The sequence below is a fragment of the Ixodes scapularis genome, unplaced genomic scaffold (genome assembly GCF_016920785.2).
Source record: "Ixodes scapularis isolate PalLabHiFi unplaced genomic scaffold, ASM1692078v2 PGA_scaffold12__126_contigs__length_90152505, whole genome shotgun sequence".
In the NCBI taxonomy this organism is placed as follows: domain Eukaryota; kingdom Metazoa; phylum Arthropoda; class Arachnida; order Ixodida; family Ixodidae; genus Ixodes; species Ixodes scapularis.
Window position 1 is genome coordinate 9,871,754 of NW_024609838.1, and position 16,887 is coordinate 9,888,640.

General features: G+C 48.2%; 1 protein-coding gene across 2 annotated transcripts in view; it reads left to right on the plus strand.

Moving 5' to 3' along the window:
* LOC8033690 (transcription activator BRG1) overlaps window positions 1–16,887 on the plus strand; it is a 49,481-nt gene that overhangs the window by 19,920 nt on the left and 12,674 nt on the right. The window contains exons 14-25 of one of the 2 annotated variants that reach the window (XM_029974852.4): window positions 1,776–1,849; window positions 4,884–5,061; window positions 6,176–6,304; window positions 7,840–7,953; window positions 9,339–9,452; window positions 10,405–10,512; window positions 11,307–11,440; window positions 11,726–11,871; window positions 14,243–14,430; window positions 15,219–15,449; window positions 15,984–16,061; window positions 16,642–16,749. In XM_029974852.4, coding sequence (XP_029830712.3) covers window positions 1,776–1,849; window positions 4,884–5,061; window positions 6,176–6,304; window positions 7,840–7,953; window positions 9,339–9,452; window positions 10,405–10,512; window positions 11,307–11,440; window positions 11,726–11,871; window positions 14,243–14,430; window positions 15,219–15,449; window positions 15,984–16,061; window positions 16,642–16,749 — 1,602 coding nt within the window. The remainder of the gene's footprint in view (window positions 1–1,775; window positions 1,850–4,883; window positions 5,062–6,175; window positions 6,305–7,839; window positions 7,954–9,338; window positions 9,453–10,404; window positions 10,513–11,306; window positions 11,441–11,725; window positions 11,872–14,242; window positions 14,431–15,218; window positions 15,450–15,983; window positions 16,062–16,641; window positions 16,750–16,887) is intronic. The other variant, XM_029974853.4, reaches the window with a different exon arrangement.

The following is a 16,887-nucleotide window of genomic DNA, read 5'->3' on the forward strand; positions in this document are numbered from 1 at the left end:
ACTTTTTGGAAATACTCTGTAGATGTTGGTGGATGTAAATATGTCATTTTTCAAAATTAACTTTTTTTTGCAGAATTTTTTTTTTCTGGGCAGTGTCTCCCCTTAAGGGAGCGAATTTTGAGCTAATGCTTTTATGATGCGAACATAACCTTTGTGTGCTAAACATCCCTAAAAAAAAAATTACAATTATGTGATTTTGTTTTTTTTACTAAAAACGTAAGCAAACATACTGACACTTCCCTTTTCCGAGATATATCTCGGAAAAGGAGCGTGTCATAATATTTGGTTGTGTTTTTAACTATAAAAAAAAAAGGCCACGCCTCATTGCTTTTTTCAGTTTTCTGAGGTGCTTAGGAGACACAGATTCAGTTTGGGCCCTAAAGAGACAAACGCAGCATCTACTCTAGGGCTCCTTTGAGGCCCATTCACACACTTGCGTTTGTTTGGGACCAAGTTCCTGCAATCTCTTACGACGAGAATGCACGTTGACGACATCTGTGAGTTGGCCCTGGAACCACGTTTCGCCAGAGCAAAGGCCTCGCAATATTTGCGAGATAACTTGTTTCTACCATCTATCAAAATGCTTGTTTATAACATTGTTTAAAATTGTTTGAGCAAAAAAAAAAATGCACGAATAAAAAGAAAAAAGGAAATCTACGGAAAGGCCAAATGTTTCGAGGCTAGCCGACAAGGGGCGCTACATAGTGTGTTCCCCCGTCGTAAGAGGTTTTAAGGCGCGCGGTTGTACGCAGTTGCAAGTGTCAACCGGCCTTTAGGACGGTCCTCCATTCCAGGGCTTCCCAGATTATCTTGTAGGCGTCAGTGTTTTAGGGCTGTTTGGTGCAGAGCGGGTGCAATTGACGATAGTCGTAATTTGAAAGTGCGACTATTTTAGTATTTTAGATTTAGTAACGGTGTCAGAAAACTCCAGCAATATAGTATATATATATTTTTTTTTTTTAAATAGCGGGGAGTTTTAAGAGTAGCGTACGCAGAGAGTAGCGTCGTCGCTACTGCGCATGAGCCCGACGCTAACCGTGTTTTGCGCCTTGCAAATGCTATTTCAGCGTACGCTATTTGCCGTAAATTGCGCGTGTATACAAAAGAGTCCTTGCATTCCTCCAAGTAGGATTCGTTGTGCCTGAGAAGTTGGCTAAAGCCAAGGCGAGCATAGTTAGAAAATGGTAGCTTGTAGGATCGCAGCTCTCTCCGCGGTCGCGAATGTGAGGTCGGCGGACACGGGCAGTTGACCACTCGTGGCACATTCACGTATTTAAACAAATCTAAAATGTTACTCTGGACCAGAAACTTGCTTTTTTTTTTTCTCTGAAGTTACACTATTTCGTGCATGAAATAAAAATTGTTACTGTATCTTGGCGTTGCAGGCGCAAAATGCTCAGGCATCGCGTCGCAGCGGGAAAACACTGTCCTAAAACTCTCGCGTGGCGTGCGTTAATGCAAGCGCCAAGTTTAGTGCTAACCCGTGCTACAATCGCATACATTATTCCAAAAACTTGGGTTTTTAACATTTTGAAGGGCAAGAAAGCGTTTCCTGCGATTTCAGGGTAAACTTTGGATGACTGGCAATAATGATTTTAAGCAACAGAACAACTGAAGGGTCATTGATGAGAAAAGTACCATATTTAGTTGCTCTAGGTGCACTAGGAAAAATCGAAATCTCTCTATTCCACTTCTTTAAAAAATGGAGTGGCCTTTAATATGGAGTGGCAACGTCGTGAAACATTAAACGGACCGTTTCCGTTTTCCTTTTTCAGACCATAGCCGTCATTACGTACCTTATGGAAAAGAAGCGTATCAACGGACCATACCTGATCATCGTACCACTCTCGTGAGTTTGCACGCTCCCCAACCTCCGCGCTTCGACGCGAACCGACCGAGGCCGTTCTCCGCTGTCTGAGCGCCTGTTTAAAGCTTTGAGGATCATTGTGCTGCTCTGCATTTTTGTTTTTCTGCAGCGAACTGATTAGTTGCGCATTTTAGAAGATCCGGCGAGCCATCCTAGCGCGTGTCTGGTACTCCGGAAGGATAGCTTACAGCGCATTTTAGGAAGAGCTCGTTCGCCCGTGGTATTCTCCAGCATTCTTCTCGCACACTGGGCATACATTTAGGAATCTAGGCCAACCTTCGGAATTTAGGTCAACTCTGCCGCAAAGCAGACGGAAAGCGAATCGAGGCAAGCAAGGAAACAAGAGCAGCATATGATGGGGCTTTGAGAAAAAAACGGAGTCCTCGATACAGTGTAGACCGCATATAACGTATGTCGCGGGAGTCGCGAAAATCCGCACTATAAGTGGTACCGCGCTATAACTAAAACATCAATTTTTCAGGCCAAAATACATGCCATGAAACAACTTACCTTTGTAAAAGAATTTATTATATGTTAGATGAAAAATAAAGCTTAGTTTGAGGAAAGTCTTTATTTCACCAGACTAGTACAGTTCTATCTCAAGTGTGTCACGCATTTTAAAAGAAATTAGCGGCTTTTGCCTGGCGCAGCCTTTTAACGGCGTCGCGGGTTGCGGACGGACGTTGGGAGCGTTCAGGATTGCTAACCCTAATCACTTTTCTCCGGTGATGAAAACGCATGAAAATTCGCATCCTTCATACGGTACGCGCCAGTAATACCTTCAACTTGAGCACACGCATGAAATGCGCCAAAATAAGAAATTTGGGCGATGTTCGAGGACACAAATGCTTAGAAATCACCACTGTAGTCGAAGTAAACAAACACGACGACACGGGCGTTTCTGCCGTCTTGAGAGCGCCGCCATGACATCGCCGCACGAGTGGGTAGATTTTCCCTTCTAGTACGTGCTGGGTTATCATAGCGACACGCAACGAAAATTTACAGTCAAGGATAGCGCTTTTACGCGGAACGATGAGCTTCCACACGCAGTCTACGACGACGATCACAATTGACGCCATGTTTGCGGATAGAAGAAGCCAAAGCCGGCCCGCGACCGGCATGCAACGCGCGCGAACACTTCTCCTCGACTTGCGATTGGTCTGTCGTTGCTCTATGTTTTCCAACGCAGCGGAGGGACGCACGCACGTGAACGACACTTGCGTGCGTCCCTCCGTCGCTATGGCAACTGAAGCCTCTCTCTTTGCTTCTTCCCGCTTCTTCGAGCAACCTCCTTGCCCCGCGAGTGCTGCTTGCAGTTAGCGCCGTTTTCTAGTGTCACACAGGGAAGCGTGCTCGCTGCTCTGGTCGTCGGCGCAGTCGGCAGGCTGTTCCAGAAACCGCACTATAACCGGTATTTCCCTTCGCACGCCTGCGTTTTAAGCGGTATGTAATTACATGGAGTTCTATGGGAGGCGAACCGGTAGTTTAAAAAAAAAACGCATTATACCCAGTCCTGCACTATAAGCGGTTACGTTGTAAGTGGTCTATGCTGTATGGCTCCAAGTGCCTTAAAATTTTGCTCAGTGTTTCAGAACAGCTTCCAGACAGTTCTAGGCATTAATCTGCAATAATGTAGATTAATTTGCTTTATTCGTGAGAAAGTTGGCCTAGATTTGTGTAAATATGATAGCTACTCTGGTGTGCTCTCGGTACACCTTGGTGCAGTTTCAGCGCGCCCAAATGCGTCGGCTTTGCGGCAGAGACAGTGCTCGAGCGGCACAAACAACTTTCGGTTAAGTGGTGGATCAGTTTGCTTTTAACAATGCTTCATCATTATACCGTAATATCCCGAGAGATGCTTTACTGTCAAAAGATGGCCTGCTCTCTATTTTTGGCATCATTTGCTATTCATCGAAAGATAGCCCACTTCTAGTAATTGCGGGGCCCCGGCCAATGGTGACCTCGGAAAAAACGGCGTTACCTAACCAGAGCGGGAGACTAGCGAACATTGCCGACTCGGAAAGACAGTCATCTTTGGTTGATTTCCCCTTCCCACAATCACAAGTTCTGAAGGTCACAAAATCTAAACCTACCGTAAAATACCAGGCAAGCGCCCACTCAAAATTTAGAGATAATCGTGAAAAAATGGGGGATGGGTGCTTGTCCGGTCATCAGTTTTACATATCAATGTACTGTGCATATTTTCCCAGATCTTACAAATTTGGTTTCAGGCGCTTAGTGTGGTATGGGCAGATGCACGGTATTCTACGGTAGCATTTTTTCGGCTTTCTTTTATGGCACACCGAAAGTTAGCCCCCCTTATTTTTTATCGGATTTGCTACCGATTTTAGGTGGGCCATCTCTCTCGGGATATTGCGGTAAGCTATTGTGCCCGGTGCAGAAACCACTGAATTCGTCCGCCCTGCTGTCGAAAGTAGAAGCTGCGGAATTTTTGCACCGACGTACCTCGGCCGCGCGAAAATCGGCGCCTGGGAGGAACTTGCACTTCGGTGCCCGAAATGCGTTTCCAACAGGCGCATTTAGCATCCCCGTTCTGCTCACGCGTCGAAAGTGGTCCCAAGGTGTCATTGAATGACGTCGCAAATTCTGGAGTGTCTCCCGTCGGACGTCGCAATCATGGCGCTCGGTCACACAAGTTCCGGTGGAAAGCACGAGAGAATGCGAGCGTCATTGTCGTCGCGGCATTCCGACTCTCAGCAGTCAAAGCTTCCACGGACCGTCTAGCGGGAGAGCTACTACCTGAGGCGGACCAGGCGTCTGCCACCCCCGCCGCCACTTCTGCAATGCCGGCAGGGGGCGACGCTTTTGAGACGTTGTTGGGTGGAAATCGAGGGACGACTTTTTAGCACGTCGTGAAAAAACGCCGGTTGGTTGCGTGCTCCGGGCAACTTGCTTGCGCTGTCTGCCGACTGCTCCCTCGTGCAGACGTCGCTCCGACAGACTCTGGCGTGTCGCGAGGCGTCGAGCCTGAGAGCGTATATGTGCGTTCCGGCAGGACCCTGTCGAACTGGATGCTGGAGTTTGACCGATGGGCCCCGTCCGTGGTGAAGGTAGCCTACAAGGGCTCGCCCAACTTGCGACGCCAGATGTCTCAGATGCTGCGCAGTAGCAAGTTTAACGTGCTCATCACCACCTACGAGTACGTCATCAAGGACAAGGCCGTGCTGGCCAAGGTGAGCGGGACCCCCTTCTGACCATATCTGAACACACATAGCGGAGGTGCACTGCCCCACACTTTTGTGCACCGGTGCGGGAAAATTGAACGAAGCTAGTGTTACGTGACTTGCAATCTCACCGCCAAGTTTAGCCAGAAGTGTCTTAATCTGCGACGTCACTTGACAATGTAACCTTTGCGCCTTTGCCAATATCTTAGTGGTGGTGGTGATTTTGTGCAGTGTGTGTGCAGCATTATGGAGAACAAATAGCGCAAAGGACCGACAGGGACGTGAACAAGGGGGTGGGACTAGTGCTAGTCTCGGTTATGTGTGCATGTGCTTTTCTCTCCTTTGCACTCTTCATTGTTAATGTTGCTCATCCAACTAGTCCGCCTTAATATTTCAGTGCCGTGTGTAGATCCTCGGATTTCGGCTCACTTTCGGCAACATTTTAAAATTTTCCTATCGGATGTTAGTTAGTTGAGAAAGGCGTGCGGTGTAATTTGCTCTCTTCCCTATGAAAAAAGAATGGATGACAATGTGCACCCCGTGCCATTAAAGCACGGCCACAGCAATAGATAGAAGTGGGTACGGTCACACGCTTGGCACTGTCGAGATGGTCGTGGGGTCCTTTCGTGCCCCTGGAGTTTCCGCATTTCTGGAGCCCAGAAGGAAATAAAATCTTTGGAATGAAAGAGGGCTGGGAGGTCAGCCATTGAATTTCACCATTATTTCTTGCACAGCTTTGTCGTACAATTGCCAGAATAGCATCCATCTTTTGAACTGACCAAAAATTAGAATTAGGCAGCTTTGAAGTTCTGTGAGCCAACTAGCATATCACTTATGCAATACGGATAACTTTATAATAGGAATGATATCTATTTGGCTATGTAAAGCCGCAATGCCGCCGAAAAACTGGTTGCCGTACCAAGAGCCCCATGACACCGCTCCTGTTGGTGGTAATATGATGCGGTGTGTGTAGTGAGATCGTACACATGACGACGACCTCCGCTGCCCGTTTGCAGCGAAGGAAGAATTGTATGTTTTGGTTTAGTTTTCGAAGCTAGGTGGCACTAGTTACCTCCCGTTGTAAGGGGCGCAGCCGTTAACCTTCATTTGTCCATCCATCCAGATTCGGTGGAAGTACATGATCATTGACGAGGGTCACCGCATGAAGAATCACCACTGCAAGCTGACTCAGATCCTGAACACTCACTACAGCGCCCCCCACAGGCTGCTTCTCACGGGAACGCCACTGCAGGTGGGTAACTGCACCGACGCTCTTTGTCGGAGTGAGTCCTTGCTCGTTTTGAGTGCGACGGTAAGCTGGTGCTGAGGTATTCTTGGCCTGACCCTGGTAGCACGCCAGAAAAAATGCCTAACTTGGCATGAGCTCGGCAATTTGAGGAGCCTTCATATTACACTTGCCAAGAATTAAAATAAAAAAAAATTCAAATATTGGTCTTTTTTTTTTTTTTTTTAAATAAAAGTGGAAAGTCTGGGTTAAAGAAAGAAATAAGTTTTTATTTACAGCGCTCTCAGTTAAATCACAGTGTGATTCCAGACTTACGAAAGAAGGCGAAGCGATGAAAAAGACCAATTACAAAGGCGCGAGCAACGTTGCGAGCCACCTTGAGCAACAAGGAGCGAAACTGACCTCTGTATTTTGTTTTGCTGCACGTTCGCGAGGGGGAGAGGGGTGGAGGGGAGGTCGCAAGGTGCATGGCGCATCACGTCCCTCTCCCTCCCCCTCCCCCCTGGTGTCGTGAGGGGCACACATGAGCGGCGCCAGCCACAGACGAGCGCAAAACCCGACACCGAAGGAATGCGCGCGAGTGGCGGCCCACTGGGAGTTGCTGTTTCGGTTGTTTTCGTGCACCAAAAGTTTTCCGAAACAAGAACCGGCGCAGCGCTACGACGGCGCCGACTCAGTGACTCGATAGCTCCATGCGCTCGGTAGGATCGCGAAATTTGGTCACAAATGTAGGTTGAAATCCTTTAGTCACAATTGTAGGTTGACCCTTAAATTTTGACAAGATTTATGAAAAAAAAAAAAAAAAGGTTTGATTTATAATTGAAATAAAAAGTTTTGAGGATACCTAAGCACCTCTTATGAGTTGTGAATGTGAAGGCATGAACTTCGTTCTTCCGCTCCTTTAGTTGTCTGCAGTGTACTGGCGTGGATGGCCACCTTTCGCTACTGCCAAGTTGGCAGCCACCCATGATACCTCAGGCATCCATATCGTGTTGCGCCATGTTCCTCTGCGCCAAGAGGAGCAAAAGCGGCCGCACAGTTAGCGAGGAATGGAACTGGTGTTGGTTGCACGTGACGTCAATTTTTCCGCTAAATCTAGCAGAGAAACTAAATTTGTCCCTCAAATTTAGTGAAGAAACTGAATTTCCCCGCTAAATTCAGCGGAGAATTGAATTGGCGTTTAGGTTACACGATGTCAGTTTTCCCGCTAAATTTGGCGCGGTTACGCCGACGCCGCGAAACACGGAAACGGGCGCCTAAGAGCTGCGCTCTAAAACATAGCACAGCAGTTCTCAACCAATGTTTTGGGGACCCGTTCAGAATCACCCAAAGTGATGTGGAATACCGCCAGCAGGGGTTGGGGGGGGACGGTTGGTTACGGTGGCACCAAGGTAGCAAATGAAGAAAACTAAACACATACAAAACGACTGATGCTTTGAAACTGAGAATAATGAAGCCTACTCACTTGGGGCACATAGTTTTGTACATCTGGTTGGTGACCCCTTCAATGATCAAACCCGATATTTGTTCTTGCCACGCAGAACAAGCTTCCCGAGCTCTGGGCTCTGCTCAACTTCCTGCTCCCAAGCATCTTCAAGAGCTGCAACACCTTTGAGCAGTGGTTCAATGCGCCCTTCGCTACCACCGGCGAGAAGGTGAGGGCACCACGTGGCCGGTGGTGCGACCAGAGGTCCTAGATTTTTGGAGGGGAGATGCGACTCATATTGCGGAGAACTCTCACAATTTGAGTCGTTTTCTCCTTTTCCTCCTCACAACTCGTTTTGCAAACTTGGTCCTGATTGGACAGTTGAAAATACTCGAATCTAGGCACACTGTAGGGTTTCCCAAGCAAACCTTCTGCCATAAAATGAGCGGGAAAAATTGGTGCTAGCAGATGGAAAGATAAATTTTTAGCCGGTTATGCACCGAGCTGGTCAGTTTTACCGTGTGAAATTTAAAGGTGTAGTTCTCTTCCCGTAAAATCTGAGAGCGAAAAACTTGCCAAACTCAAAGTTGGGCATATTTGCGGACGATTGAACTAGCGAAGCTATTTACTTGTGGTGCCGTCTCCCGACGGGCGCAGCGAGCGGACGACGCACTCCATTGTCTGCTCACTGCACCTGTCGGGAGATGGCGCCGCAAGTAAATAGCGTCGCTAGCTCGGTCATCTGCAAACGCACCCAACTTTGAGTTTGTCAAGTTTTTCGCTATAATTTTTTGCAGGAAGAGAACTGCACCTGGACATTTTACACGGCAAAACTGACCTTCTCAGTGTACATTCGGTGAAAGTTTGAACTTTCTATGTGCAAGTGCCAATTTTTCCAGCTCGTTTTACAGTGGAAGCTTTGCTTAGGACAGTCTTTAGATGTGATGACCTCAAGTAAGGAGTGCTTTCGAACATCCAGTTGCCATAAAGCACGCAGAGAAATGATAGATTGCTTGGTTGCCTAGTAATAATCAGTCGATTCCTTGGTTTGACCCGACGTCATTTCACTTGTAAACCAGTATATTATTTGGTTCAGTGGAAACCACACAGAAAAGTATTTCGTTGGTCAGTCTATGTTTTGGTTTATTGACTCAATGATTTGTCAGCGAGTCAAATGAATACAGCAAAAGACATGTGGAGGGTAATTTAATAGTTGTCCTGCCAATAAAATGTGAATACAGTGCAATCCCCTTGTAACAAAACCACATGTAACAATGTACTGCTTATAACGATCAGTTTCTAGACTAGAAGCGCTCATTTTCTACTCTAGATACAACAATAATCAGTTCCATGCTTTCTCATTATCGTTATAAGTGCATTGCACTCTATGACAGAAATCATGATGGAAATTAATTGATTGATTGGTCTATTGTTCGGTTGTTTAGGCAATCTTGTTTGGTTGCTCAAGCAATCTATTGATTATCCAAATCAACTAATTGGGTAGTTCACCGTAATTAAATTGATGGTGCGTGTATTAATTGATTCAGTTCTATGTACCGAATAATTGATTGGTCTCTTAACTGACCGACCGGTTGATTGACGCACGGGTTTCAGGTGGAGCTGAACGAGGAGGAGACGATCCTCATCATCCGTCGTCTGCACAAGGTGCTCCGACCGTTCCTGCTCCGCCGTCTCAAGAAGGAAGTGGAGTCGCAACTCCCCGAAAAGGTGAGCGCATCGCTCACCCTCCTCTATGGAAGGACGAAGGGGATCGAAGGTCGTGGGACCGAAAGGATTTGTCACTCGTGACTCTGGTCACTGGTCGGACGAGAACGACGTCTCTATCAGATGCCGGGTGTCCAGAACGCACGTTGGCTTTTGCGAGGCTTTGACTCCGCCTGGTCGCTCGAAGCTCACGAAACGCCCACGCATTGTCGAAGGACGGGACGACTGGAAGACCCCCCTGCCGTTCCCATGCTGTCCGCGACCGTAGTTTGAGTGTCTACGATGAAAATGACTTTTTCTGGGGTCATGGATTGCTCCTCTGACCACTTCAGAGTTGTTGTCTGGGACAAAGTTATCTGCGGCATCCAGCGCAAGATTCTAAGAAAGACGAGTCTGCTCGGTAACTTTGTTTTATAGCGGCATCTGGCACTTTTTCCATCTGCTGATTTGAAAGGGAATTGGTATTGCCAGTTTTTGGGGGTTTGGACTGTAGTACCACTGGTGCCTTCTATAAACAACTTGCCTGAAGCATGCAATAGCAAATACACCAGTGTGATGTTTACCTTTGAAATACCTTGAGATGTATTTGGAGGAGGTACTTGCCCTCTGTCGTTAATTGTGTCTTTGGTTCCTTTGCGTTTATGGTCGTGGAGGGCACGCAAATATTTTGTTTTGTATAAAGAGCTGAATTCCAGCCTTTTTGGTCGGTGAAATTTAATGCTGGTGAATATAATCCCTCTGCCCATTTAGCAAAAATAAAAGGCTTTATGGTGTTTCATTGCCCTCAGCATGCTGTTGTTTGCAGTGCCACATGCATGCCACTGACTGGGTAATTAGTACCCTTCTTTACGAGGGTAGAGCAATAGCTGTTGTCTCTCTACGACGGTCTCTCGTGTGATTTCGAGCTGTAGTGGACGTGCGCTTTATGCCGGCGCCTCCCTCGTCCACACCGCAGGTGGAGTACGTGGTGAAGTGTGACATGTCGGCTCTGCAGCGGCTGCTCTATCGTCACATGCAGACGAAGGGCGTTCTTCTGACAGACGGATCCGAAAAAGACAAAAAGGTGAGCGCTCTTTCCTACGCCGACGGGGGAGGGGGTCTCTCGAATTTGTCGCCACGAAAGGCCGACGCTCAAACTCGGATCCTCGGTGAGGCAGAAAATCTCGTCAGTTTCGTCTTTCCTGAGTGCTGCGAAATGAGCGAGCAGAAAGAAGGAAGTAAGGCAGGCAGACGTGGCCACGCATGCTCGGACATTTAGCCGAAGTGCGCGCGACGTCACTCCGTCACGCTGGCGTTGTTTTTGCTCGTCCTTGCCGAGAAAAAGAAATTTGGTGGTGCAAAATACGTGTTGCAGAAGGAACATACTCGGCGGCAAGGTCACCGCAACGGTCGCCGACGTCGCTGCCAGGGGTGGGGAGGGGTCCCTCCGGTTTGTCACGATTAAAGGCCGACGCACAAAAGCGAGCCTTCAACAGGGTGGAAAATCCCATCCGTCACGTCTTCTCGCGAACTCGGGAGACGGCAAATTAATCAGCAGAAGGTCTCGGAAAAGGCAGACATGGGCGTGCGTGCGAAGAAAATGGAAATATACGGAAGTGCCGAGCGTTGCACGGTCGTTACGATGGATGGCACCACTGCGCTCTCCGGTCATAAGAGATTTTAAGGAGTTTTAAGGCTCCTAGTCGTAAGCAATCGCAAGCGCATAAACCGGCCCTAAAGAGCCCAGGCAGCAATGGTGCTACACCAGCTAAATTTTTCCTCTACGGCGTAAACCAGCGTCGCTGTACCTCGAAGACAGACTAACCTAAGCCGACTAAATGCAAATGTTCAATTCTTTTTTTTTTTTATCTCGCGCAGGGTAAGGGTGGAACCAAGACGCTGATGAACACCATCATGCAACTGCGGAAGATCTGCAACCACCCGTTCATGTTCCAGCACATTGAGGAGGCCTACGCTGAGCACATTGGTTGCAGCGGGGGCGTAGTCCAGGGGTGAGCGAGCGACGCTTTGCTTGGCGCATGTCGGCGTGGCGGGCTTCTTCCTTGCACGCTCAAGTACGCTGCCCAGAACGCATCCCCAACTGGTGCGTGCGGCGTCCCGTTCCGCCCATTCGTCGAAAGTGGTCCCGAACCTCTCCTTTCAGCACGCGGTAAACGCACCTGTCGAGGACTTGTCCAGGCGCCTTACTGTCCGCGACCGCAGTTGCTTTCGCCGTACCTCTGGAGACCATATTGTGGAGTTTGCTAATTGGATGGGTTTCGGTTGGTCCCACGCAGACCCGACCTGTACCGAGTGTCCGGCAAGTTTGAACTGCTGGACCGGATTCTTCCCAAGCTCCGCTGCAAGGGGCACAGGGTGCTGCTCTTCTGCCAGATGACCACCCTGATGACCATCATGGAAGACTACCTAACCTACAGAGGTGGTAACTGACCCTCGACCTGCTCCCTCCCTCGTTCCCCCCTTCCCCCCCTCGCCACCGAGCCACGTTCCCGTTTGCCGACGCTGGTTGCCGTCCCTGTTGTTTGGGTGGCCGATTGGAGCACCGCCGGAAACACAGATATTTCGTTTTGACTTCTCGTTTCTACCGCTTTTTTTTCCCCTTGAAACCGTGGCGCTCCATTTCAGGCCTTCGGAAGGGCACTAAGACAAGTATGAGTGTATTGTACAGCTTGAGTGCAGTATACGGCACCTCCAAAAGTGTTGTGGGGTCGGTGCTTTCCGACGTGAAACTGTTGTTAGGTTATGCCACTGTCGTGCGAACGCCCGCCATTTATAGTTGCGGACGACTGAAGAAGATGCCAAGCATCTTGTTATTCTTCGCAGCTGATCAGTTTGCAGCATTAGCCAATAAAAACGTGGAAGGACCAATCCCAAAGTGGAGAGCGTGAACGTGCCCTGCTCTTTTTAAGCTTTCAAGGCTAGTTTTCGTAAACTTGAAAGTCATCGAAAGCCAGTAAGATATACATAGATTTCACTTAGATTGGTGGCCACTTCCACTTTTGTCGGAGTAATTGTTGTATTTTCTTGATAGGTTGGTTTCTCAGTATTATTTTGTGCTGTGAAACGGCACTCTAATTAAAGAAAATGTTTCAAATCTCTTGTCTTAGTGCCCTTTTAACTTAGGCAGCAGTGGAGTCTAAGAACAGTACCATATGTACAATGTGTTCATTCTTGATTGCTATGTTCATTTGTGTGGTTTGCAGCTTTTGCTGCTGTCAGTACCAAGTTCAGATAGTGTTCTGTGTCTACCAGCGTCTGCAAAACTTTGTTGTGTTTGTTGTTTGACCCTCCTGCTATTGTCTTAAAGTTCTGCTGTGTCATTGCATCTATTTTCTTTTTTCTTTGTCTCCCATCTATTTTCTAACCACTTTTCTTTTTCCCCCTCCGGGCAAATTGCATGTATATGAAAAAGCAAAGAAAATTATCTGCAAGAGAAAAAATTTTACAAACTATTACCGCGATCTAATCTGTTATTTTGCTCCCATATTTTCGTAGACTTGGCAAGTCAATGGAATGCCCAGCATTTCCAGTTATCAGCTTGTTGTGTAATCTTTACTGCTTAGATTTTAGATTTTCTTTTTTTTTCTCGCGGTTAAAAATTAAGGGGCAGCACTGCCTCTAGAGCTTTTTCATATAACTTGTGACTCAATACAAATGAAATTTACATAGCTTATCCCCTGTTACAATCCGACTACAAGTATGAACTTGGTTCCGATGTAACCTAATTTGTTTTGTTATTATTGGAGATGTCATTTGCAAAGATTATAGGAACAATTAAGACAACTCGAAATACTAAAATCAGAAAATAAACATGTATCAGCAAACTAAAGATCTCCGGAATCTAATGAGCCCTAAATAAAAACTCTGGATGATTTACAGGCTTTTTAGGACAAATTTCCCAGTTTCAAATGATGTATTGCAAAATGCCCAACGTACCTAGAAAAAGTGTGATACCATATTTCATATACTCATACCCCTTAATGCATGCATCACACATACACCTACCAGAGAAAAAAAATTGTGAAGATTGGATATGTGATATGTACAAGTGGAACATATGGCTTCCATAAAATAGCAAAATGTAGTGCAGTTCACTCAGAAATAATAACAACATCCACAGACCCATTTTTTTTTTGTTTCCAAGACAATATTTCAAGATAAGAAAGACAGATTTCACAGAAATCTTTCTGTACAAGATAATAAGTGCCTGCCAATCTTCGAAGTCTCCCCTTAAGTCTTACACAGTAACCCAGGAGCAGGGGAAAATGGGACAAACAACACAGAGCTCCAAACAGAGCGCTGTGTATTTGCTGTGTTTGGAGCTTTGTGCTATCCATCCCATTTTCCTCGCTCCTGGTTTACTATGTCTGGATTGAACTAGCTTGCCTGCATACTTGTTTTAGTTTCAAAACTAAGTGTTTGCTCCTAGGTCATGTGATACCATTAACATAAATGTAATCCACTTTGTAAGTAAAGAGTTGAAGTCTTTGAAAGGAGTAGAAGTCGAAAAAAAAAGCAGGAATAAGTTGAGTGTGATAAGTGCTCAGACGCTCAATGTCGAAATGGAGCCCGCATAATTATGCCACTTGCCCAATAGCACGTAATACGTTGCATGTGTGGTCTGATGTCGACCTTCAGCATCTTCACAGTAGTAGATTATGCCGTAGCGGCATCACTTAGGACTTGTTAGACTGATAGATGTATTAATGAATGATGGTCGCCGAAATCATGGGCACATGTGCTTGTACGTGCCTCCGCGGTTGAGTGCTCCTAACACCGGGCGGGTGTTGCAGGGTACCGGTATCTACGCCTCGACGGTACAACCAAAGCGGAGGACCGTGGTCAGCTGCTGGAGATGTTCAACGCCAAGGATTCGCCCTACTTCATCTTCCTGCTGAGCACCCGGGCTGGGGGCCTGGGGCTCAACCTGCAAGCCGCCGACACTGTCATCATCTTTGACTCGGACTGGAACCCCCACCAGGTGTGCATGCAGGCTGCCTGTTGAGCTCGCCGGCGCCATCCTTTTATTTATAGTTTCATCGGTTTAGTTGCAAGTAGCCAGTCGTTCGAGTGATGGGCGGCTACTTCTGATTATATCGGGATTGTCACATTGGCGATTCGCGACTAGGACTTGCCAGTCATGTTAGGTTATTGGCACACGAACGACGGGCATCCACTTCGTTATCACTTACCTGCGAGTCATATCATATTTTCAATAGTCTTTCGCACGTTGTTCCGGTAATATATGGTTTCATCGCCGTGGCTGCTAGTAGCCAATTGTGTGTGTGTGATTGGCTGCCTGCAGTCATTGGCGGTTGGCACCTAAGTGATCGGCAACGAATTGCTAATTTTTTAGGTGGTTGCCACCTCAGGGATTAGTAACCACTAGTCAATCGTGTTAGGGTATTGACACCCAGTGGTCAGTGAACCTGCTAATCACTCGTGCAATTGACTGATCACTTCATTATATTCGGTGATTGGCATACAAGTGACTGATAACTACTTGCCCATCACTTACCGTAAAATATCGAGCATCCGCCCATTCCACAATAAACTCCTACCCCTCAATTTTGTATGAAGATACACAAAAGACATGTCTTTACGTATTGTTGACCAAAGAAGGGGGGGGGGGGGGGGGGGGGCGGCGCGCCTGTCCCCAATTTTTATTAGATTATCCCTGAATTTAGAGTGGGCACTTGCTCGGGATTTTACGGTAGGTGATTGGATCAGAGGCAGCTTTCATGACGGGCTCCGACTGTCCGCTTTCAGGACCTGCAAGCCCAGGACCGTGCCCACCGGATTGGCCAAAAGAATGAGGTGCGTGTGCTGCGCCTCGTCACGGTCAATTCAGTGGAGGAACGCATCCTGGCCGCAGCCAAGTACAAGCTGAACCTCGACGAGAAAGTGATCCAGGCGGGCATGTTCGACCAGAAGTCGACGGGCTCGGAGCGCAAACAGTTCCTCCAGGCCATCCTCACGCAGGACGAGAACGACGAGGAGGCGAGTGGTCCGCTCTCTTCCCTCTTTAGGACGGCACCTGGGGGCACGTCTCATAAATGTGCGCTTACCGCGTCCTCAAAAGGTCCCTCGATTTCCTCCCGACCGCGTCGCAAAAGCGTTGCGTGGTTGCAGCGGATGCCTGTTTTGTCGCGGGTTGCTCCCCTGCCGGATGGTCGACAGAAATCGAAGCAGACGCGGGATGGGATGCCGGGGCGGCAACTGTTTCGTCTGCTCACCTTTGTCGCCGGCGTTTCTGCGATCGGCTGCTAGGACGGCGATGTACGGTGGCGTGGCATGTCGGCTCCTACGATGTAGTTTGTCGACGGTTTGGGAGAGCTTTCGATGTATTTGCAGAATGGGACGACGAGCACACCGGTTGGAGATGCACTCCGGGCATTGAACCGTAGTTCGCTACACCCGACGTGGCAGACCTTAAGTCCGTAAATGTTTAACTTCGCACACGTTGTGGCACGTGCCAACCTCGTGCCATTGTGTCATCGCGCATCATGCTCGCTTTGATTCGTGGTTGTGCAGGAGGAGAACGAAGTCCCGGACGACGAGACCATCAACGAGATGATTGCTAGGAACGAAGAAGAACTGGAGCTCTTTCAGGTGAGGAAGCGGTGCATCTTGATCCTGCAAACAAAGTCGAGGGACGCAAAGTGTACGGCGGAAGGACACACGACTGTCACGCTCTCGGTGCCGCAGTGGGTCACGTCGCATTGCGTGACGCAGCTTTACGCGACGGCGCGAAGTCCTGTGATGGTGTCGTGCTGCCGTGTCGGGCTGGTTTCATTCGTCCACCATTTCACTGATGAAGTCGCACGTGCAGCACCGCATGACCAATGTCCGCTAATGTTGGCAGGCATTACGTTGCCCGCCAAGCCTTTCTGTAACGTCAAATTTAGCAGAATGCAAGTCCGACAAACTGAACGTCCATTTAACGGTCTTCCGCGGCGCTTTTTCGCAGCGTCCTGCTCGTCTCGCGCGAGCCAGGTCTAGAAAATCGTACGGCTCCAGTTTTGAGCAGAACACCGGCCCACCACCGTGTAGCCATCCCTCTAAGCGCAGGTCGCATTTGCTCGGACCAAAGGTGGCACCACGAACCTGCGGTGTTTCCGAGGTGCCAAGTGGCAGCCTTTTTCTCGGCCGCCCGATCTCGCCGTTAATTGGAGCGCGTTTTCTCGTCCAGAAAATGGACATTGACCGGAGGAGGGACGAGGCCCGGTGCATCAAGCGCAAGCCCAGGCTCATGGAGGAGGACGAACTCCCCAAGTGGCTGCTCAAGGACGACGCCGAGGTGGGCTCTCATTCCTGTCCCGCCTCTTCCTCGTCAAAGGGGGCGCGCAACTCCCGAGCGGGCATTTCTTACGGCGATAGCTTTCATGGGCTCTTCCAGCACTGGAAACAATGTGCATCGTTGATGGTGTAGTTGTAG